The sequence below is a fragment of the Zingiber officinale genome, chromosome 8A (genome assembly GCF_018446385.1).
Source record: "Zingiber officinale cultivar Zhangliang chromosome 8A, Zo_v1.1, whole genome shotgun sequence".
Lineage (NCBI taxonomy): Eukaryota > Viridiplantae > Streptophyta > Magnoliopsida > Zingiberales > Zingiberaceae > Zingiber > Zingiber officinale.
Window position 1 is genome coordinate 36,784,151 of NC_056000.1, and position 23,138 is coordinate 36,807,288.

The 23,138-nt window shown below is 40.7% G+C and overlaps 1 protein-coding gene across 1 annotated transcript; it reads right to left on the reverse strand.

The window, feature by feature from the left end:
* Positions 1-1,188: 1,188 nt before the first annotated feature.
* On the reverse strand, positions 1,189-3,907 carry LOC122008487 (probable protein phosphatase 2C 62). The gene is made up of 5 exons (XM_042564235.1): positions 3,685-3,907; positions 2,869-3,117; positions 2,481-2,757; positions 1,651-1,805; positions 1,189-1,511 (listed from the first exon to the last, which is right to left on the reverse strand). The coding sequence occupies exons 1-5, from the start codon at positions 3,715-3,717 to the stop codon at positions 1,374-1,376; spliced, it is 852 nt and encodes a 283-aa protein (XP_042420169.1). The 5' UTR covers positions 3,718-3,907; the 3' UTR covers positions 1,189-1,373.
* Between the last annotated feature and the right edge of the window lie 19,231 nt (positions 3,908-23,138).

Below are 23,138 nucleotides of genomic sequence, written 5' to 3' on the forward strand. Positions count from 1 at the left end.
ATCACCATTCGATCGGATCTCCAACTCATGGGGTCCTCCTCTATTATAACGTCCCAATCATATCTCTGATTCACGAGGCTCTATTCCCCTACATCTTCCCAATCTGATTTCCGACTCCCGAAGTTAAGCACCCTTCAACTCCCTATAAGATGGACATGTATATTAACAGATCCATCAACCTATGGGTCTTCCAACTCAGAAGCTCATTTCATAATTATTGTTGCACTTGAAATTATCATGGCATGTGGGACCATGTCTTTGTACAGAATACGAGATATAAATAACGTATGAGTGATGGGATTGTAAAATACAATAAAAATACACGAATTTGATATATCTCTTATTCTAATGTGACATTTAATTGATAAGGGGATTACAAAAGTATTATAAAAGGGTCCCTCCCCCATAGACGCAAGTGTTTTTTTTTTTTTACCTCCAACTCATCTCATATTCTTTTACCGTCCATCTTCTTGTATTTTTCTTCACTTCACTGATTTGAGCGTTGGAGTCGTTACACTAGAGACCCTTGATTTACTTCCTAATATTACTTCTTCTCGGTTCTACATGCTCTCCTGGTTCAAGGTCTTTTTCTGATAAACTTTGAAACTAACTCACGGTTCAATTTCATTGATTTCAGATAAGATCAAAGGTTAAGCTTGATTGATTTCAGATTGGATCAAAAAGTTAAATTGGGTCGATTTTCAGTATCAAAGGTCGAGAGTGATAAGATGAGCCATCCAATGGATCGAAAGAGAGAGACGAAATCCAATGTGTCAAAAAAGAGAAAAGAGAAAAGAAAGATCGAAAGAGAGAAGCGAAAAGAAAGGAAGATTATTGATTGAATACTAAACCAAAGTGAAGATGATTTTTTGGAAGAATATTAGTTAAGGGCAATTTGCCAAAATACACCACTAATAATTTTAAATTATCAAAAGCTGTCCTTATAATTATTTTTTTACTTAAAAAATATTTCTATTTCTAAAGTATGCTTGATTATGTAAAGCAAACTATTTTACAAAATAGCTCAGGAATAGATTTTAGATCAAAATTATTTTTTTAATAAAAAATAAACTATCTTACTTTTATTTCTGGGAAACAGATTTTGACCATTATAACCTTCATATCAAACATTTCTACTTTCTTGTATCTAAAAATTTCATTTAAAAAAAAAATCATTTACAAATATTATTTTAATAACAATAAATATCACTGGCATATAGTATCTTCATCTACAATATTCTACAATCCATCATTTTACATGCCATTTTTGTTTAACTTATTGCAGAAAATCAAGCCAAACCAGCAAACACAAACTAAATTCAACGAGAGTATTTGTATAGAACTGAAACATTATTTTTATTTTTTTTTTACTTTTAGTTGAATTTAACTACAATGCAAGAAATATCATCTTTGCTCTTCCTTGCAACAGCTTCTTCTGTCAAATTCTTGGCAGCTGTTTGAGGATCCTTTGCCTCTTTGATGAAATCCACTGCCTCTTGGTTCGACATAACCTGGTGAAACAAAACATTAAAAAGATTTTTATTCTGTCAATCTTTTGAAGGAGATGATGTTCTTGATTCTACATAACCAATATGAAGCACATACATTATGATTAAAGTCACTAAGAATCATTTTGGTTGAGTTCATTACCTTCCATAAGCCATCACTAGCCAGGATTAGAAACTCTGTATCATCGTCTACAGTTTCGTCGACAACGTGGGGTTCCGAACTCAGGTGCTTCTTCAAGCTCCCATCTCCGAATGCTCTCGTCACAGCCAGCTGCCCATCCACACGCGGTACGTCTCCTGAAACCGTATATTTATCTTTTTAAGGATAATACACTCTTTGATTCCAAAGTAAACAAGAAATTTCTCATACGCAAAGTCTAGAGCTCTTAACATTCGCTCAAATGAACTTATGGTTCATGACGAAGAAATTTAGTTAGGATATATATTTTACAAAACCTAATATAACTGATCAGCTGGAGATGCAGATGCAGCAGCGAACTAACAGGCTAGCACTAAAAGTATCAACTTCTTATGCAAAACTAGTTTATTTTAGTAAGTAAACAAATCATTAAACTAAAAGCAGCAAAATCTGAGTACTTTCCTTTTTCAAACTTCATTGTTTAATAATCTACAAGCAAAAATATAGTAACAGAACTTACAGTTCTATACACCTCTATTCAGTGCGTAAATAACAAAAAACACACTTTCCGTCTTCTCCACATTGATTGTCATTCTTCTCTCTCTTAATAAGTTTCCTTTCCTCAACGAATAGTACATGTTAGTGATCTCTTAATTATTGTCCATTGATCTTAACAATGTTAAATTTTTGGTTACCTAATATACCCTTAATCGAGCCAAAGGTAATGGGATCATGTATCTATAAAAGTAATTCAGAAATTTCAGAAGTATAAAAATCTGCAATATTTCTCAAGTAAATCTTCAACAACTAAATAAAAATAAAGCACAGCTTACCAGGAATGTTCGACACAAAACCACCCTTTTCTTCGACCATTTCTCGGTCCATGCTCGGTTCGTGATCAACAGAAAGTTGTATAGCTACTCCATTCTTGGAAAGAACTGCACGTGAATCTCCAACATTCGCCACCACAAGCCTCGAACCATTGATTAATATAGCAGTGACTGCAGTAGAACCACCTCTACCCAATTCAGCAGTTTTCTCCAATATCTTGTTGTCGGTTCTATCATAAGCTTTCCTTATTGCAGTTTCTATATCACTGAAAAATTCAGGCTGCATGGAACATAACTTTTACAAGACGTTATTAAAACTTTCTTGTTATGAACAACAAATTTGCAAAATCTCCAAATGTCTATGCGCAACAACGACAAAGAAACAAATTACCTCCTTCAGTATGTTCTCGAAAAGATGAGCACGTAGGTAATCAGCAACTGAATGGCCCAAATGGCCATCAAAAACTGCAAATAGACCCAATTCATTGTGATTGACTTTCTTAAATTCTGCCACTAGATAATCCTCCATTGGATGACTCGATTTCCCTTTCACCAAGTGATAGCCATGCCTGATGCTTCTTCCTGAGACTTTACACTTGCCCTTGCCGGTATCTGAGGATGATGCAAACCCGGCCTTGGCCTGAGAGAATCACATCCCCTTTATGTAAACCACACTTGCAACAACAAAAACTTTAAAACCTCCGAATGAAATGCAATGATAAAAATGTTTTTCATAGGAAAATTTTCAGGTGCCTCCTCAAGAATCTAAATTGCAAAGTTTTGTACTACAAAACTGGAGTATAATGCCAAACTATATTTTTTCAAAGACACAAACATGAATTTTAAGCCTTTTAAACAAGTTTTCAATGCTATTGGGCAGAAAATAGTTGCCTTTTCTTCAAACCTCAATTTACAACTCTCTTCGGACTTACTACAAACAACTAGAGAACAGCATCTATCAGATTAGTATCAACAAAGAATCGAATCATACTCTCATTTCCTAAAGCCCAACGACCTAGATCTCCACGAAATACACACGCATTCAATGCAAAAGCTTAAGGGGGGAAAAAGCTAAAAAGAGGGACACGATCAGATCAGAAATGATGCGTAAACCAAATAGGAGACCATCGATCACTGCTCTAGACAAAGCAATCAAATTTGCGATAACCAAAAGAAGAAGAAGAAGAAGAAGAAGAAGAAAAGGAACCTTTATCTTGTGCAAGATCTCCTTCCCTGTCATTGTTGCCGGCAGCGGCTTGCCAACGCTCCCGAGCGCGATTTCTTCAACAAAAAGAAGGAAAGATGGAAGCTTTGATGCGGCGATGTCAATAATAAAGTGTATTGAAGATGCCCTTTCTGATCTCTAGGGCTCGAGATGAGAGCGATGTGACGAAGAACCGATCGGATGGTTGGTGCGAGGGCGGTGGCCGCAATTGGTGAACACAGGTGTCAAAAATCTCCGGCGACCGTCGGATTGCCAGTTCCGTTCGAGACACCATTCACCATTCGGACAGATTTTCGTACAAATTATGGGGCCCTCGCTTATCCAAATTGTTTTTTTTAAGTAATGAAATTAAGAACCTGAATAATATATATATTTTTTTAAATAAATAATAAATTAATATTTAAAATTGAGTTACTTGAGTTAAAAAAATCTTGGAATGAGCTTTAAAATATGGTTAATTTGATTTTTCGTCAAATTAATTAAAAATTTTAACAATAATATATTTCAATTTCATTAACTTTTAAATTTTGGACTATAATTAGAGATTATATAAAATCACAAATTATCCCTCATTTAAATCTCTAATGATTATGATAATCACAAAAGGAGGATTGAATCGGTTTAATCGAATTAGAGATTTTAAAATGGACATCGAATCTAATCAATTATTTTTTAAAAAAACTAATTTTTTAAATTAACTGAACCTAGTTAGTTAATTCGATTTAATCAAACTTTTACTTGCCTTTAATTCCATCTATTTTTCTGTTACTAATAGATTATCACTAACTAGAAAAAAAATGTTAATCCTAATCTTAACTCAGAATTTCCTTATCTTCCAAACATGCTTTTATTTACTATGTTCTCTTTCAACATCCCTATCTCTCAATGTCTATTCAATACAATAACAAGTCTTTTTAATGCTTGTTCTATCGCTCTCACGTGCTACGTCGACGTCTCCATCTGTTGCTTTAGAATGTCATGCTCTGCCGCCTCCATCCACCGCCCTTTCTCCCACGTTGAAATCTCCATCTACTCTTATTCTTGTCACGTTGGAATCTCCATCTACTCCTATTACCAAATCCATAAATACTCTATCAGCAGGGGCGAAGCTAGGATTAGATAACGAGGGAGGCCAATAACGAACTGAGAAAGATCAAGGACACTAAGAAACTTCAACAGGTCGTAAAAGACCATAAAAACTATTGAAACCTTCAACATACATAAAGAAAGATCAAGAACTGTACCATCTTCCCTTTGTGCGAAGATCAAACGTCCAAATAATAGAAGAAAGAAAAGGGAGTTATTAGATATGGAATGAAAATACCAACCGACGACCACCTCTAAAAGAGCGAACGAGCTCAAGGTACATAGCCAGTGGCCCCAAACCCTAACTTGATTCATAGTCCTCGCCTTAATGCGGAGGATGACGCTTCTACCGAGTCTCTTATACAACAAACATGATCAAACCCGATAATAATTCAAAAACTTGACGGATCATTTGCAAAGCATTACCATTTAGTAGGACGAGGACTCAAGGAGGGATGGCAGAGCAGTACAAGACACCAGCGACCTAGCAAGACCACTTTGGTCGGCAATGTGACTGGTTCATCGCCAACGAGGTGAGCATATTTCTGAGGACGTTTTCCTCGTCCTCATAGCTAAAGTATAAAAAAAACTAGTCATTGAAAAAGCAAGTTGATCTCAAGATTAATAAGATACAAAAAAAAAATGAAGCCAAGGTAGAGCAATTAGAATGAGCAAAAATTCAGTTAAACTGAATTAACAAACCGAATTTAAAAGTTTAGTTCAGTTATTTCAAAAATTTTGATTTTTTTGTTAAAAAAGTATCATTTATTTAGGTTAATTCAGTCATTTTGCAATTATCACAATTGTTAGAGATTTGGATGACGGATAATATCCAACTTCATTCTCAAAGTTGTCACTAGTAATGATAAGCAAGCACATGTTCTCAAAGTCACCAACTTAAAAGTTAATTGGAAAAATGTATCAACAACAACAACCAAGTCTTATTCTACTAGATGAAGTCAACTATATGGATTCATTTACATCATTAAGCTCTATCCCCTACTATATTATCATCTATATTTTAAATAAAATTTATTTTGTTTTATTATTGCTAACCAAATTCCTTTTTGGTCTTCCTCTTCCTCATTTGATTTGCGTGTTTGACATAATTTCACATCACTTAACTCGAGCATTTATTGGTCATCTAAGTACATACCAATATCATCTCAAATATGTCTCTTAGAGTTTTTCCTCAATATATGCAACTCTGACTTTCTCTCTAATGCTCTTATATCTTATTTTGTCCATCCTCGTATGTTTACACATTGATCTTAACATTCTCATCTCTACAACTCTCATCTTTTGCTTATGTGCTCAAGTCATAATCCAACATTCAACTTCATATAATATAGCAAGTCTAACTGTAATTTTATAAAACTTTTCTTTAAGTTTTAGAGGTATTTTTGTTGCTCTCCTCTATTTCAATCATCCTACTTGTATTATATGTAAGACATCTCTATCAATCTCTCCATCATTTTATAAAAATAATTCTAAATATTTAAAGCTATTAATTTCAGATAACTCGTCATCTTCTATCTTAATAATTGTCGTATTAGATCTAATATTGTTAAACTTAAATTCCATATATTATATTTTAATTCTACTAAATCTAAAACTTTTCTCTTATAATGTTTTTCACCACGATTCTAGTTTAACATTTACTCTTTCACATGTTTCATCTACCAAAATAATATCATTTACAAACAACATGAATCACGGTACTATATCTTGAATGTGTACAGTGAGTTTGTCCATAATTAGTGTAAAAAGATAAGAACTTAGAGCTTATCATTGATGCAACCCTATCTTTATTGGAAATATTTTAGTTACTCCGTCTAAAATTTTTACTTTAGTCGTTACATCATCATACATATACTTAATTAATTCAATGTAGGTTATGCTAACACCTCTCTTTTCTAGAATTCTCTATATAATTTCTCTTGGAACTCTATCATAAGCTTTTTCTAAATCAATGAATATCATGTGTAGACCTTCTTTTTACTTCTGATAATTTTCAATTAATTGTTTAAGAAGATGTATAGCTTTTATTGTCAACCTTCCAAGCATGAACCCAAATTGATTTTCAATCACTGTGGTCTCCTTTCTTAATTTATTTTCTATTACTCTTTCCCAAAGTTTCATGGTATGACCCATTAATTTAATATCTCTATAATTTATACAATTTTGTACGTCTCCCTTGTTCTTATATAAGGGAACTAGAGTACTTACCTTCCATTAATCGAATATTTTTTTATATTTTCAATATCATGTTAAATAATTTTGTAAGTTACCTTGTTTCCCTAGGCACTTTTATACCTCTATCGGAATATCATCTAATCCAACAGCTTTTTCATTGTACACCCCATTTAAAGCTTGTTCTACTTTTGAAGTTTGAATTCTATTATAAAAATTTATATTTCTATACTTATTTAATTTACTTAAATTATCTAAGTTACCTTCATTAAAAAGTTGATAAAAATATCTCTTCTACCGCTCTTTTATTTTTCCATCATTTACTAGTACCCTATGACATTCATCTTTAACACATTTTATTTGGATAATATTTCTTATCTTCCTTTCTCTCGCTTTAACTATTTTATAAATGTCTCTTTCCCCTTCTTTTATATTTAGTTTTTGATATATAATCATTCAAAAATTTTATTTTTTTTCTTCGTTCACTATTTTCTTAGCATTTTTCTTGGCAATTGTATATTTTCTTAAGTTTTCCTCATTCTTACAAATATATAATTCCTTATAAGTTGTTCATTTTTTTTACTTTCTCTTGTACTTTCTCATTCTACCACCAAGATTTCTTACTTAGCGGTGCATGTCCCTTTGACTCATCGAGTACACTCTTAGCTACTATTTTCAACTTTGATATCATCTTATCCCATGTCATATTGGAGTCATCGTATATTTCACCTAATGCTTGTACTCCTACCTTCTCCTTAAATATATTTTGCTTCCTATCATTTAACTTCCACCACTTAATTTTAGGAGTTATATATATTTTCTTTCTATTGATACTATACTTGAGGTGTATATCAAATACTACTAACATATGTTGGGTAGTTAAGTTTTCTCTAGGGATGACCTTGCAATCTTTACAAATCTTTCTATCCCTTTTTCTAACCATAAGAAAATCAATTAGTGATTTATTATTCCTACTTTTGAACGTGACCAAGTGTTCTTCACTCATCTTAAAAAATATATTAGCTAATATAAGGTCATATGTTATCGTAATATACAATATAATTTTCCTTCTTAATTTTTCGTTCCAAACTCATAACTCCCATGTACCCTCTCATATTCCTCATTTTTCACTTCGGCATGCTCATTTAGATCACCTCCTATTAAAATCATTTCATTTAGTAGAATGTTTTATATTACTTCATTTAGGTCATCCCAAAATCTTAATTTGGTAGCTTCATTTAATCCTATTTGCGGTGCATATATGCTAATTATGTTCATAGTTTCTTTTGTTACTCTTATCTTAAGGGTTATAATTCTATCTCATTTTCTAACTGCTCCTACAACTTCATCCTTTAACGAATTATTTACAATAGTACCCACTTCATTTCTTATTTTACTTTTTTCTATGTACCATAACTTAAAATCTAAGTTCTCTATCATCTTTGCCTTCTCGCCAACACATTTTATTTCTTGTACATATAGATACTAATTTTTATCTTAATCATCGTATCTACTACCTTCAGAGGCGAATCCAACAATAATACGTTCCTTTTGGGGAACAACTTAGCATTGACATAATAGTTTAATAGATCCATTTATTGAACATTTGTCATAGTTTAACGTTGGTTGATAACCTAACACATTTCTCCTTTATCTGGGCTTAGAGACTGACCATGACTGATTTATCATGGACAAAATTAATTCGATTAATTCAATAAAAATTAAATTAATCAATATTTTACCAATCCAGTTTGTTTAATTTTATTAAAAAGTTTCATTTTGGTTAGTTTAAAAAAAATATTCATTTAATTTTGATAAAAAATCGATCGCTCAACCCGGAATTCGATTTAATTGAACTTTTACTCGCCTTTAATTCCATCTATTTTTTTTTGTTACTAATAGATTATCACTAACTAGAAAAAAAAAATGTTAATCCTAATCCTAACTCAGAATTTCCTTATCTTCCAAACATGCTCTTATTTACTATCTCTTTCAACATCCCTATCTCTCATTGTCTATTCAATACAATAACAAGTCTTTTTAATGCTTGTTCTATCGCTCTCTCGTACTACGTCGGTGTCTCCATCTGTCGCTTTAGAATGTCATGCTCTGCCGCCTCTATCCACCGCCCTTTCTCCCACGTTGAAATCTCCGTCTACTCTTATTCTTGTCACGTTGGAATCTCCATCTACTCCTATTCCCAAATCCATGAAGACTCTATCAGCAAGGGTGAAGCTAGGATTAGATAACAAGGGAGGCCAATAACGAACTTGAGAAAGATCAAGGACACTAAGAAACTTCAACAGGTCGTAAAAGACCATAAAAATTATTGAAACCTTCCACGAAGAAAGATCAAGGATTGTACCATCTTCCCTTTGTGAGAAAATCAACCGTCCAAATAATAGAAGAAAGAGAAGGGAGCTATCAGATATGGAATGAAAATATCGATCGGCGACCACCTCTAATAGAGCGAACGAGCTCAAGGTACATAGCTAGTGGCCCCAAACCCTAACTTGATTCACAGTCCTTGCCTTAATGCGGAGGATGATTGCTTCTACCGAGTCTCTTATACAGCAAACATGATCAAACCCAATAATAATTCAAAAACTTGACGGATCATTTGCAAAGCATTATCATTTAGTAGGACGAGGACTCAAGGAGGGATGGCAAAGCAGTACAAGGCACCAGCGACCTAGCAAGACCACTTTGGTCAGCAATGTGACCGGTTCGTCGCCGACGAGGCGAGCATATTTCTGAGGGTGTTTTCCTCGTCCTCATAGCTCAAGTATAAAAAAAAAACTAGTCATTGAAAAAGGAAGTTGATCTCAAGATTAATAAGATACAAAAAAAAAAAGATGAAGTCAAGGTAGAGCAATTAGAATGAGCAAAAATTCAGTTAAACTGAATTAACAAACCGAATTTAAAAGTTTAGTTCAGTTATTTCAAAATTTTTGATTTTTTTGTTAAAAAAGTATCAATTATTTCTGTTAATTCAGTCATTTTGCAACTATCACAATGGTTAGAGATTTGGATGACAGATAATATCCAACTTCATTCTCAAAGTTGTCACTAGTAATGATAAGCAAGCACATGTTCTCATAGTCACCAACTTAAAAGTTAATTGGAAAAATGTATCAACAACAACAACTAAGCATTATTCTACTAGGTGAAGTCAACTATATGAATTTATTTATATCATTGAGCTCTATCCCCTACTATCTTATCATCTATATTTTAAATCAATTTTATTTTATTTTATTATTGCTAACCAAATTCCTTTTTGGTCTTCCTCTTCCTCATTTGATTTGCGTGTTTGACATAATTTCACATCACTTAACTCAAGCATTTATTGGTCATCTAAGTACATACTCGTACCATCTCAAATATGTCTCTTAGAGGTTTTCCTCAATATATGCAACTCTGACTTTCTCTCTAATGCTCTTATATCTTATTTTGTCCATCCTCGTATGTCTACACATTGATCTTAACATTCTCATCTCTGCAACTCTCATCTTCTGCTCATGTGCTCGAGTCATAGCCCAACATTCAACTTCATATAATATAGCAAGTTTAACTGTAATTTTATAAAATTTTTCTTTAAGTTTTATAGGTACTTTACGATCACATAAAATACTTGCTGCTCTCCTCTATTTCAATCATCCTACTTGTATTATAGGCAAGACATCTCTCTCAATCCCTCCATCATTTTATAAAAATAATTCTAAATATTTAAAGCTATTAATTTCAGATAACTCGTCATCTTCTATCTTAATAATTGTCTTATTAGATCTAATATTGTTAAACATAAATTCCATATATTATGTTTTTATTCTACTAAATCTAAAACTTTTCTCTTATAATGTTTTTCACCAAGATTCTAGTTTAACATTTACTCTTTCACATGTTTCATCTACCAAAATAATATCCTCTACAAACAACATGCATCACGGTACTATGTCGTGAATGTGTACAGTGAATTTGTCCATAATTAGTGTAAAAAGATAAGAACTTAGAGTTTATCATTGATGCAACCCTATCTTTATTGGAAATATTTTAGTTACTCCGTCTAAAATTTTTACTTTAGTCGTTACACCATCATACATATACTTAATTAATTCAATGTAGATTATGCTAACACCTCTCTTTTCTAGAATTCTCTATATAATTTCTCTTGGTACTCTATCATAAGTGATCCTGTCCGAAAGCTGAATCAACGGACGCTGGGCACGTGGCGCTCTCCGGCTACTGACGTGGGTCTTCGAATGCTGGTGCGAACTTCCGGCGATCCTGCAAAGAAGTCGAGCCGGGAAGGGGTTCCCGGCGGCGACCCTCCGACGCTCAAGTCAGGCAAGCTAACAGTGAAGAAGTGGCTCCGAAAGTTGTAGAACGCGTACCTTCGGCGAAGTATAAGGCTCCTTATATCGAGTGGTGAAAGAGCTCACGCACACCTACCGAGGCAAATACGTGTCCTTAGCCCATACTTCGGTATGTGTTTGTCAGAAAGCTTACCTGACACCATACTGCTACAGTCCAGGCACGTCTTCGATGGGACAGCAGAACACCTTGCCGCCAGATTTGGAGTATGACCTAGTCATAGGACTTGACAGCTGTCATAAGAGGTTCCTTGTCCTTCTCTCCCTACTCCATGCCAGGGCGTCCGGCCGGCCGGCACTCATCTCCCGTCCGGTCAGCCGGCATTCATCTCACGTCCGGCCCTCCATATGCATCGGTATGCTGGGGAGATCCTCGATAAGGTGCTATGTGGGGACTGCTAGCAGTATGTTACCTTATGTCTACGGCCGGGCATAACTTCCGCTCGGCCCTTCGTTACTGTTCAATCGAGCGCCGGAACCCCGACTCCTATCGGGGCGCCTTTTGCCATCGGTTATTCACCGGTCGGTCGGCCGGGAGGTCGGCCCATCCTTCTCCGGTCGACCACCTGGCCCTTTGACTTCCACGTGGAGTTGACCCCTCAAAATGGGGGTCCCCTGTTCTAACCGCCGGATCACTTGCCTCCCCCTCAAGTCTAGTCGAAGGAGGCGAAGTCCGACTGACTGGATTGCCGATCTGACTGAGTAACATGAGTAAGCTCTCCTATCATCCTCTTTCTTTTGTTCTAACTAATTTATTCTTTGTTTCTGCAGCCGAAGTTATGTGGCGCGCAAAGGCTACCGAGCGGCTGAAACTACGAGCCGCTGAGATCGAGGCGGCCAAGAATAGGGAGATTGCCGAGCGGAGCTTGGACTCAGCTGGTCCGGCCAGCGGAGAGGGTGAGGGGACTCAGAGTGTCCCCGAAGCCTTAGACGCTTCTGCCTCTCTCGGCGAGGCTGCGGGCGATATAGAGCCTTCTACTCAACTCGGGGTAGAGGGTCGTTCGGCTGACGAAGCCCCCCTAGCAACTCGGAAGCGCAGACGGCCAGAACCAACCTCTCAACCAACTCCATCTGATGAACCGCAATCCGAGCGGGGCGATAAAGCTCCAGTGCTGTCCGGGACGGTCTCTATAGAGAGTACCCCCACGCCGCGCGGCTCTCCTAGGGCTACCTCTGAGGTGTCGCCCGCCAGTCCTCCTCGAACCATGCGTCGCCTTAGGCGATTGGGCGACCTTCCTTCCTCAAGTGGTGAGCCGTCCGGTAAAGCAGCTGCGCCCCAGGGTGATCCGAGCGGCCCGAGATTGATAAAAACTATCCTGCGCCTTCCGTCGGAGGAATATATGGCGGCTGCTGATCGGCCAGTGGTCCCCGAGCAGCAGATCACCCTCACGGGTCCTCTTGCCAAAGCCTGGGAGGATGCTCGGCTCCGAATTACAATGATGACTCCCGGTTAGCTAGGCGACAACAATCTACAACAGGCGACCAGGGTATGTTCTTTGCCATGTTAGTTATTTGGATTTAGTTTCTAACTTGCTCCTATCCGTTTGCAGAATTGGATGGAGCAGATTGTAATCAGCAATTGCCTGGCCGAACTGGAGGACGAGCTGAAAAAGCTCAAAGCCGCGGGAGATAGCAGACAGTCAACGGCCGCTCTGGAGAAGGCAAAAAAGCTACTGGAAGCCGAACGGGGTAAGTCTTCCGGCTTGTCGAGCGAAGTGGCTCGACTCGAGGCTTTGGTCAAGCAGCGGGACAAAGAGATAAAGATCGCGACCACCCGGAAGCGCCAAGCCATCGACGACATGGATATGATGAAGGTAGAGAACCGGGGGCTAGAGCAGCGAGTGAAGGAATTAGACGCCCTTCTCAAGACTGAACGGGAGGGTCGCTCGGCCGACCAGGTTAAAGCGGAAGGGGCTTTGAAAGATCTTCAGGCGGCCCTTGACGCTTCCGAAGCCACTCTTAAAGAATATCAAGATGGGGAGCCCGGTCAATCGGCGGAAGCGCGCAAAGCATTCGTCCGCTCGGATGAATTTGGCGAAAAGTTCAGCGACAAGCTGTCCTTAACTTTTGAAGAGGCGATCAAAGTGGCAGTGGAATATCTGAAGACCAAAAGCCACATACCTGTCGAGTTGTCCGTCCCCCCCGAAGATTTGGCGGCAATGATGGGCTCCATCCCCGACTCTCTCTTTAACTTTGATGATAGTGAATGAGGGGTTTATGTAATTTCTCTAAGTGTGTAATCTTTTGTATGCCTGCCGTTCGGGACGAATATTATAAATTTTGTTTGTCCTCTGTTCTGTGCAAATGAATTCTCTTCTTTTGTTATTTGTTGGTTCGACCAGCATCAAATCTTTAACTTTTGCCTCAGTCCTAATTTTCTTGCGCCAAGTATATTTTATAAGGGAGCCGCTCGGCCACACGCTGCCTTTATTCTCGCCTTATCGGCAGGCCCGATCAGAGGTCGGCCTTTACAACAGAGCAGGACCTTGCAGAAAGTTATCCGTCCGGAGGATTTATAGACTTCGGTTGCTTGCCTTTTAACGTCGAATTTTACCGTCAGCGCCTGACGACCTTCCGCTCGGCAGGTTTATAGACGCCGGCTCGTCTCTCGATTTTTAACGTCGGAGCTCGACGGTCTTCCGCTCGGCGGGTTTATAGACGCCGGCTCGTCTCTCGATATTTAACGTCGGAGCTCGACGGTCTTCCGCTCGGCGGGTTTATAGACGCCGGCTCGTCTCTCGATTTTTAACGTCGGAGCTTGACGGTCTTCCGCTCGGCAGATTTATAGACGCCGGCTCGTCTCTCGATTTTTAACGTCGGAGCTCAACGGTCTTCCGCTCGGAGGGTTTATAGACGCCGGCTCGTCTCTCGATTTTTAACGTCGGAGCTCGACGGTCTTCCGCTCGGAGGGTTTATAAACGCCGGCTCGTCTCTCGATTTTTAACGTCGGAGCTCGACGGCCTTTTAAGGCTAACTTTGAAACGGCCATTCGGCGAAGATATTTGCCCTTTAATCATTTTTTGCTTCTTGCATTACAAGTACATAGGCGGCCCAAAATATATACAAAAATGAGTTACATCAGTGCACCTTTCACCCAGCTCGATAAGGCTGGAGATGATTCGCGCTCCATGGCCTATCCAGTTGCCGCCCGTCTTCATCCTCCAAATAATAAGCGCCCGAGCGAAGCTTTTCGATGATTTTGAAGGGGCTCGCCCAAGGAGCTTCTAGCTTGCCGACGTCACCGACCGGCTTTACTTTCTTCCAGACAAGATCGCCGACCTGGAATGATCTGGGGATTACGCGCCGGTTGTAATTCTGCTTCATTCTTTGACGGTACGCCATCAGCCGGACGGACGCCTTGGCTCTTTCTTCTTCGACCAAATCCAGCTCCATGTTCCTCCGCTCGGCGTTGTCATCATCATAATTCTGGATCCGAGCGGACTCGACGCCAACTTCGACAGGAATAACCGCTTCGCCGCCATACACCAGATGGAAGGGCGTGATGCCAGTTCCTTCCTTCGGGGTCGTTCGGATGGCCCATAAGACACCTGGCACTTCATCCACCCAGCTATCTCCCATATGGTCAAGCCGAGCCCGCAAAATGCGAAGAATTTTCCGATTGGCTACTTCGGCTTGACCATTGCTTTGGGGATATGCCACGGACGTGAAGTGTTGTTCGATGTCGTAGCTTTTGCACCAATCTTCGAGCAATTTTCCTGTGAACTGCCGCCCGTTGTCGGAAATAAGTCGACGGGGGATGCCGAACCGACAGATGATGTTCTGCCAGATAAACTTCTTGACCATCTGCTCGGTGATCTTGGCTAGCGGCTCGGCCTCCACCCATTTGGAAAAATAATCGACTGCCACTAGTAAAAATTCCCGCTGCCCGGTCGCCATAGGGAATGGACCCACAATATTCATTCCCCATTGGTCGAAGGGACAGGACACAGTGGCTGCTTTCATTTCTTCTGCCGGTCGGTGTGAGAAATTATGATACTTCTGGCAAGAAAGGCACGTCGCGACGGTCCGAGCGGCGTCTGTTTGCAGGGTTGGCCAGAAGTATCCGACCAGTAGTATCTTTTTAGCCAGTGATCGCCCGCCCGAATGTCCTCCGCATGATCCTTGGTGCACTTCTTGGAGGATGTACGCCGCGTCTTCCGAGCTCACGCATTTCAACAACAGGCGGGAGAAAGCCTTCTTGTAGAGTTGATCTCCAATAAGTGTGAACCGACCGGCCCTTCTCCTGAGAAGTTGGGCTTCATGGTGATCGGATGGCGTAGCTCCCGAGCGGAGAAACTCCATGATGGGTGTCCTCCAATCACTTGGGAATGTGAGGGCTTCCATCCGGTCGACGTGCGCCACCAAAGATACTTGTTCGATTGGCGACTGGGTGACGAACGGCGTTATTGCACTTGCAAGTTTGGCTAACTCATCGGCTGCTTGATTTTTCGCTCGGGGTATCTTTTGAATGATGACCTCTCTGAAATTGGCTCTGAGCTTCTCAAAGGCTTCAGCATAAAGTTTGAGCCGAGCGTTGTTAATCTCAAAAGTACCAGAGAGCTGCTGAGCAGCCAACTGAGAATCTGAATGTATAGTCACCCGTCCGGCTCCCACATGTCGAGCTGCCTGCAAGCCGGCTATGAGGGCTTCATACTCAGCTTCATTGTTTATAGCTCTATAATCCAGTCGGACGAATAAGTGCATCTTTTCTTCTTGGGGAGAGAGCAGCAGTACTCCAATCCCGCTTCCGAGCCGAGTGGATGATCCGTCCACAAATATTTTCCACATAGCTTCTGGCTCTGAATTCTGCACCTTAGTCACAAAATCTGCTAAGGACTGCACTTTGATTGCCGAGCGGGGTTAATATTGAATGTCGAATTCACTCAACTCCGTTGTCCACTTAATAAGTCGTCCGGACGCTTCTGGATTCAATAATACTCGTCCGAGTGGGCTATTAGTTTTGACAATGATGGTATGCGCCAGGAAGTATGGACGAAGGCGCCGAGCGGCGAGGACCAGAGCGAAGGCTAACTTCTCGAGCCCAATGTAGCGAGATTCAGCATCTTTTAAAATATGGCTCAGAAAATATACAGGCTCTTCTCCGCTCGCCCTCACTAATGCCGAGCCGACTGCTTGCTCATTTGAAGATAAATAGATACAAAGAGGCTCACCTACGGCTGGTTTGGCTAGCACAGGCAGAGAATTCAGATATGGCTTCAGTTCTTCGAACGCCCGATCGCATTCTTCGTCCCAGTGGAATTTAGTGGCCTTGCGCAATATTTTGAAAAAGGGCAGGCTCCGGTCGGCGGTCTTGGAGATGAATCTGGACAGAGCAGTTATCTGACCGGTCAAACGCTGCACTTCCCTCAGATTTCTTGGAGGCGACATATCTTGTAGAGCTTTCACCTTGCTGGGATTTGCTTCGATACCCCGCTCGGTCACTATGTAACCCAAGAAACGCCCTCCTTTTGCTCCGAACAGACACTTCTGGGGGTTTAGCTTGACTCCATATTTCCGTAGCGTTCGGAAAGTTTCCTCCATGTCTTCGAAGAGATCAGCCGCTCGGACGGACTTGATAAGAATGTCGTTCACGTATACTTCCAGATTTCGCCCGATCTGCTCCTTGAGCACTTTGTTCATCAGCCGCTGATATGTAGCTCCCGTGTTCTTCAATCCGAACGGCATCACATTATAGCAATAGGTACCGTCGGCTGTAACGAATCTGACTTTTTTTTTATCTTCACGGGCGAGCGGCACCTGATGATAGCTTTGGTAAGCGTCAAGCATACATATCAGCTCGCAGCCTACGGTGGAGTCCACTAGCTGATCGATCCGCGGCAGAGGATAAAAATCTTTCGGGCAAGCTTTGTTGAGATACCGAAAATCTATGCACACTCTCCACTTGTTGCCCGGCTTGGAGACTAATACTACGTTCACCAGCCAGCTCGGGAATTGAACCTCGCGTATATGGCCGGCCTCCAAAAGCTTCTCAACTTCCGCCCGGATGATGACATTCTGTTCGGCGTTGAAATCCCTTTTTCTCTGCTTCACCGGCCGAGCGTCCAGTCGGACATGTAGCTCGTGCTGCGCTATGCTCGGCGAAATTCCGAGCAGCTCGTACGTTGACCAGACGACAGTTTCTCCGGAGGCATTTGATCACTTCCTGTTTCAGGCCTGCCTCCAGGTCGGACGCAACGAGCGTTGTGGCCTCCGATCGGGTCGGATGAATTTGCACTTCTTCTTTTTCTTCATAAACTAAAGAGGGAGGCTTTTCAGTTATAGCGTTCACCTCGATCCGTGGCGACTTCCGAGCGGAATTGGCTTCTGCTCGGACTATCTCGACGTAGCATCGCCGAGCTGCTAGTTGATCTCCCCGTACTTCTCCCACTTTGTCTTCGACGGGGAACTTGATCTTCTGGTGGAAGGTAGAGACGGCCGCTCGGAACTTGTTGAGCGTCGGTCGTCCCAAAATGACGTTGTATGATGAGGGAGAGTCGACCACCACGAAGTTTGCGGTCCGTGTCCTCCTGAGCGGCTCTTCTCCCAGTGAGATAGCCAGCCGGATTTGTCCGACCGGTAGGACTTCATTGCCCGTAGACCCGTAGAGGGGGGTTGTCATGGGCAGCAGCTCGGCGCAGTCAATTTGTAGTTGATCGAACGCCTTTTTGAATATAATGTTGACCGAACTTCCTGTGTCAATAAAAACGTGATGAATAATGTAGTTGACTATTACCGCTTTGATGAGCATAGCGTCGTCGTGGGGCACTTCAACTCCTTCCAAGTCCCTGGGCCCGAAACTGATTTCGGGTCCACTCGCCCGCTCTCGGCTACAGCCGACTGCATGGATCTGGAGCTGCCGGACGCTCGCCTTTCTTGCTCGGTTGGAGTCTCCTCCGGTCGGCCCACCAGCTATGATGTTGATCTCGCCTCGGGAAGTATTGCTTCTATTTTCTTCTTCCCGAGTGGACAGTCGAGGACGTTCCCTAGACATCCGGAGATTCTTCCGCCTCAGAGAGTGATGCCGCTCGGGAGTCTGTTGTTGTCGTCTGTCAGCTACCGTCCGATCGGCTTCACGAGGCCTCTGTCGCCTGTCGGCTGATAGCGATCGACAACCGCCGCCTCTGGGAACGGGGTGGGCGATTAGAGGAAGACTACGGCAATCCCTGGTGTTATGTGTGTCCGTCCGGTGGAAGGAGCAGAACATTGGGGTCCATCTCTTCTTTGGCTTGGGCCGCGCGGCAGCTACCTCTTGCACGTGGGACCTAGCATGGGAGGAGCAGATTGCTTCGGCCCTTTCGTTCGGCAGGAGGAGCCCGCTCGGCTGGAGTTTCTTTTTTCCGGGCCGCTTGCGCTTCCTCCACGTTGATGTATTCGTTGGCCCGGTGTAGCATGTGGTCATAGTCTCGGGGCGGCTTTCGAATGAGTGATCGGAAGAAATCTCCATCCACGAGGCCTTGTGTGAAGGCATTCATCATGGTCTCCGAGGTGGTCGTTGGAATGTCCATGGCCACTCTGTTGAACCGCTGGATGTAGGCTCGGAGCGATTCGCGGGCTTCCTGTTTGATGGCAAACAGACTAACACTGGTTTTTTGATAGCGCCGACTGCTTGCGAAGTGGTGGAGGAAGGTCGTACGGAAGTCTTTAAAGCTTGTAATGGATCTGTCCGGCAGCCTCCGAAACCACCGTTGAGCCGATCCAGAGAGGGTGGTCAGAAAAACTCGACACTTCACTCCATCTGTATATTGGTGAAGGGTAGCCGTATTGTTAAATTTACCCAAGTGATCATCCGGGTCGGTGGTTCCATTGTATTCACCGATCGCCAGGGGCACATAGTGCTTGGGCAGAGGGTCTCATAGAATAGCCTCTGAAAATTGGCAGTTAATCCGCTCGGGCGATGCGTCCACTCGGGGGGCTTTCCCTTTTCTGCTATCTCGTCTTGGCATTTCATCCGAAGATAATCCCCGATCTCGATTAGTTGTTGCGGCTTCAGGAGTGCGGAATAGAGCTCGATGGAATGGAACCGTGGCCTGTGGTGCTTCCGCTCGGCCACCTGATGCTGATGTGGCTTGCTGCTCAGGCCGCTCGGCTGGTGCCTTCTGTTTTTGTTCCACAAGCTTAGCGGCCCTCAACTCGATCAGAGCGTCAAGTTCCTCCGTGGAAAGCGTCACCGTGTGCTGTCGTCCAGCCTCGTCCATTGTTTCCGATCGGATGCAGGAGCGTTCCCACAGATGGCGTCAAATTGATCATGTCCGAAAGCTGAATCAACGGGCGCTGGGCACGTGGCCCTCTCCGGCTGCTGACGTGGGTCTTCGAATGCTGGTGCGAACTTCCGGCGATCCTGCAAAGAAGTCAGGCCGGGAAGGGGTTCCCGGCGGCGACCCTCCGACGCTCAAGTCAGGCAAGCTAACAGTGAAGAAGTGGCTCCGAAAGTTGTAGAACGCGTACCTTCGGCGAAGTATAAGGCTCCTTATATAGAGCGGTGAAAGAGCTCACGCACACCTACCGAGGCAAATACGTGTCCTTAGCCGATACTTCGGTATGTGTTTGTCAGAAAGTTTACCTGACACCATACTGCTACAGTCCAGGCACGTCTTCGATGGGACAGCAGAACACCTTGCCGCCAGATTTGGAGTATGGCTTAGTCATAGGACTTGACAGCTGTCATAAGAGGTTCCTTGTCCTTCTCTCCCTACTCCATGCCAGGGCGTCCGGCCGGCCAGCACTCATCTCCCGTCCGGCCAGCCGGCACTCATCTCACGTCCGGCCCTCCATATGCATCGGTATGCTGGGGAGATCCTCGATAAGGTGCTATGTGGGGACTGCTAGCAGTATGTTACCTTATGTCTACGGCCGGGCATGACTTCTGCTCGGCCCTTCGTTACTGTTCAATCGAGCGCCGGAACCCCGACTCCTATCGGGGCGCCTTTTGCCATCGGTTATTCACCGGTCGGCCGACCGGGAGGTCGGCCCATCCTTCTCCGGTCGGCCACCTGGCCCTTTGACTTCCACGTGGCGTTGACCCCTCAAAATGGGGGTCCCCTGTTCTAACCGCCGGATCAATAAGCTTTTTCTAAGTCAATGAATATCATGTGTTGACCTTATTTTTACTTCTGAAAATTTCAATTAGTTGTTTAAGAAGATGTATAGCTTCTATTGTCGACCTTCCAAGCATGAACCCAAATTGATTTTCAATCACTGTGATCTCCTTTCTTAATTTATTTTATATTACTCTTTCCCAAAGTTTCATGGTATGACCCATTAATTTAATATCTCTATAGTTTGAACAATTTTGTGTGTCTCCCTTGTTCTTATATAAGAGAACTAGAGTACTTACCTTCCATTGATCAGATATTTTTTTATATTTTCAATATCATGCTAAATAATTTTGTAAGTTACCTTGTTTCCCTAAGCACTTCTATATCTCTATTGGAATAGCATCTAGTCCTACAGCTTTTTCATTGTACATCTCATTTAAAACTTGTTTTACTTCTGAAGTTTGAATTCTATTATAAAAATTTATATTTCTATACTTATTTAATTTACTTAAATTATCTAAGTTAAGTTGGTCACCTCAACCTTCATTAAAAAATTGATAAAAATATCTCTTCTACCGCTCTTTTATTTTTCCATCATTTACTAGTACCCTATGTCATTCATCTTTAACATATTTTATTTGGATAATATGTCTTATCTTCCTTTCTCTCATTTTAACTATTTTATAAATGTCTCTTTCCCCTTCTTTTATATTTAGTTTTTGATATATAATCGTTCAAAAATTTTATTTTTTTTTCTTCGTTCACTATTTTCTTAGCATTTTTCTTGGCAATTGTATATTTTGTTAAGTTTTCCTTATCTTACAAATATATAATTCATTATAAGTTGTTCATTTTTTTTTTACTTTCTCTTGTACTTTCTCATTCTACCACCAAGATTTCTTACTTAGCAGTGCATGTCCCTTTGACTCATCGAGTACACTCTTAGCTACTATTTTCAACTTTGATATCATCCTATCCCATGTCATATTGGAGTCATCGTATATTTCACCTAATGCTTGTACTCCTACCTTCTCCTTAAATATATTTTGCTTCCTATCATTTAACGTCCACCACTTAATTTTAAGAGTTATATATATTTTCTTTCTATTGATACTATGCTTGAGGTGTATATCAAATACTACTAACCTATGTTGGGTAGTTAAGTTTTCTCTAGGGATGACCTTGCAATCTTTATAAATCTTTCTATCCCTCTTTCAAACCATAAGAAAGTCAATTAGTGATTTATTATTCTTACTTTTGAACGTGACCAAGTGTTCTTCACTTATCTTAAAAAATATATTAGCTAATATAAGGTCATATACTATCGTAATATACAATATAGTTTTCCTTCTTGATTTTTCATTCCAAACTCATAACTCCCATGTACCCTCTCATATTCCTCATTTTTCACTTCGGCATGCTCATTTAGATTACCTCCTATTAAAATCATTTCATTTGGCAGAATGTTTTATATTACTTCATTTAGGTCATCCCAAAATGTTAATTTGGTAGTTTCATTTAATCCTATTTACGGTGCATATATGCTAATTATGTTCCTAGTTTCTTTTGTCACTATTATCTTAAGGCTTATAATTCTATCTCATTTTCTAACTGCTCCTACAACTTCATCCTTTAACGAATTATTTACAATAGTACCCACTTCATTTCTTATTTTACTTTTTTCGCCGACCCATTTTATTTCTTGTACATATAAAATACTAATTTTATCCTAATCATCGTATCTACTACCTCCAGAGGCAAATCCAGCATTTAGGGGGGGAGGGGGCATCGGCGGTCCCCCCCCCCCCCTACCGACGATGAAACCCCTAGTATTATGGGGTTCCGCCGGTGGAGATAGAGGATACCACCCCTTGTTTAGTGTAAAAATCGTCTCTCCATGCTTGAATTCCTGGATCTGCCCTCCATTGATTTACTAATAAAGGTTTCTATATTCTATGTTCCAAATCTTAGACTATTAGTTTTCATAGAATATTTTTTTTTATCTAGCCTATGGTGTGAAAACTCTGGTCCATTTAACACTACACCTAAGTTTTCATGAAGATGTAGCAGTCCTTGCCGATATGTTATAGTCATGCCCTACAATGCAAACTCTTACGTATTTAGCTCTACATCCGAGTTCTGGAGATGTAACAGTACTTATTGAGACATTACAGTCGGACTCAATAATACGCTCCTTTTGGGGAACAACTTAGCATTGACATAATAGTTTAATAGATCCATTTATTGAACATTTGTCATAGTTTAACGTTGGTTGATAACCTAACACAACTCTTCTCCTTTATCTGAGCTTAGAGACTGACCATGATTGATTTATCATGGGCAAAATTAATTTGATTAATTCAATAAATATTAAATTAATCAATATTTTACCAATTCAGTTTGTTTAATTTTTATTGAAAAGTTTCATTTTGGTTAGTTAAAAAAAAATAATTTATTTAATTTTGATAAAAAAATCGATCGCTCAACCCGGAAACGAGGTATAAAATCAATGAAAAAAATCATATTTTTCACACATCAGATTCAATATTTAAAAATAATATTTCATACGTTACTATTCGTTTCGCCTCGTAAATGTATAATTTAATGGTCACAGCTGGTATTAGGGCATCCGTATTTATATATTATATTAATATATTTGTTTTCATTTTAAAATTAACATTCGTTATTTATGAATTTCATTATTTACTCATTCATGTTTATTTTTATTTTACATTAAATAAATATAATT

What these genes read in the sequence shown, in the direction of transcription:
- LOC122008487 (XM_042564235.1), bottom strand. Translation starts at nt 3,717, where the DNA reads ATGACAGGGAAGGAGATCTTGCACAAGATAAAG. An exon ending in TCGAGAACATACTGAAGGAG is followed by an intron (nt 2,758 to 2,868) that starts GTAATTTGTTTC and finishes TGTTCCATGCAG; the next exon opens with CCTGAATTTTTCAGTGATAT. An exon ending in TTTTGTGTCGAACATTCCTG is followed by an intron (nt 1,806 to 2,480) that starts GTAAGCTGTGCT and finishes ATACGGTTTCAG; the next exon opens with GAGACGTACCGCGTGTGGAT.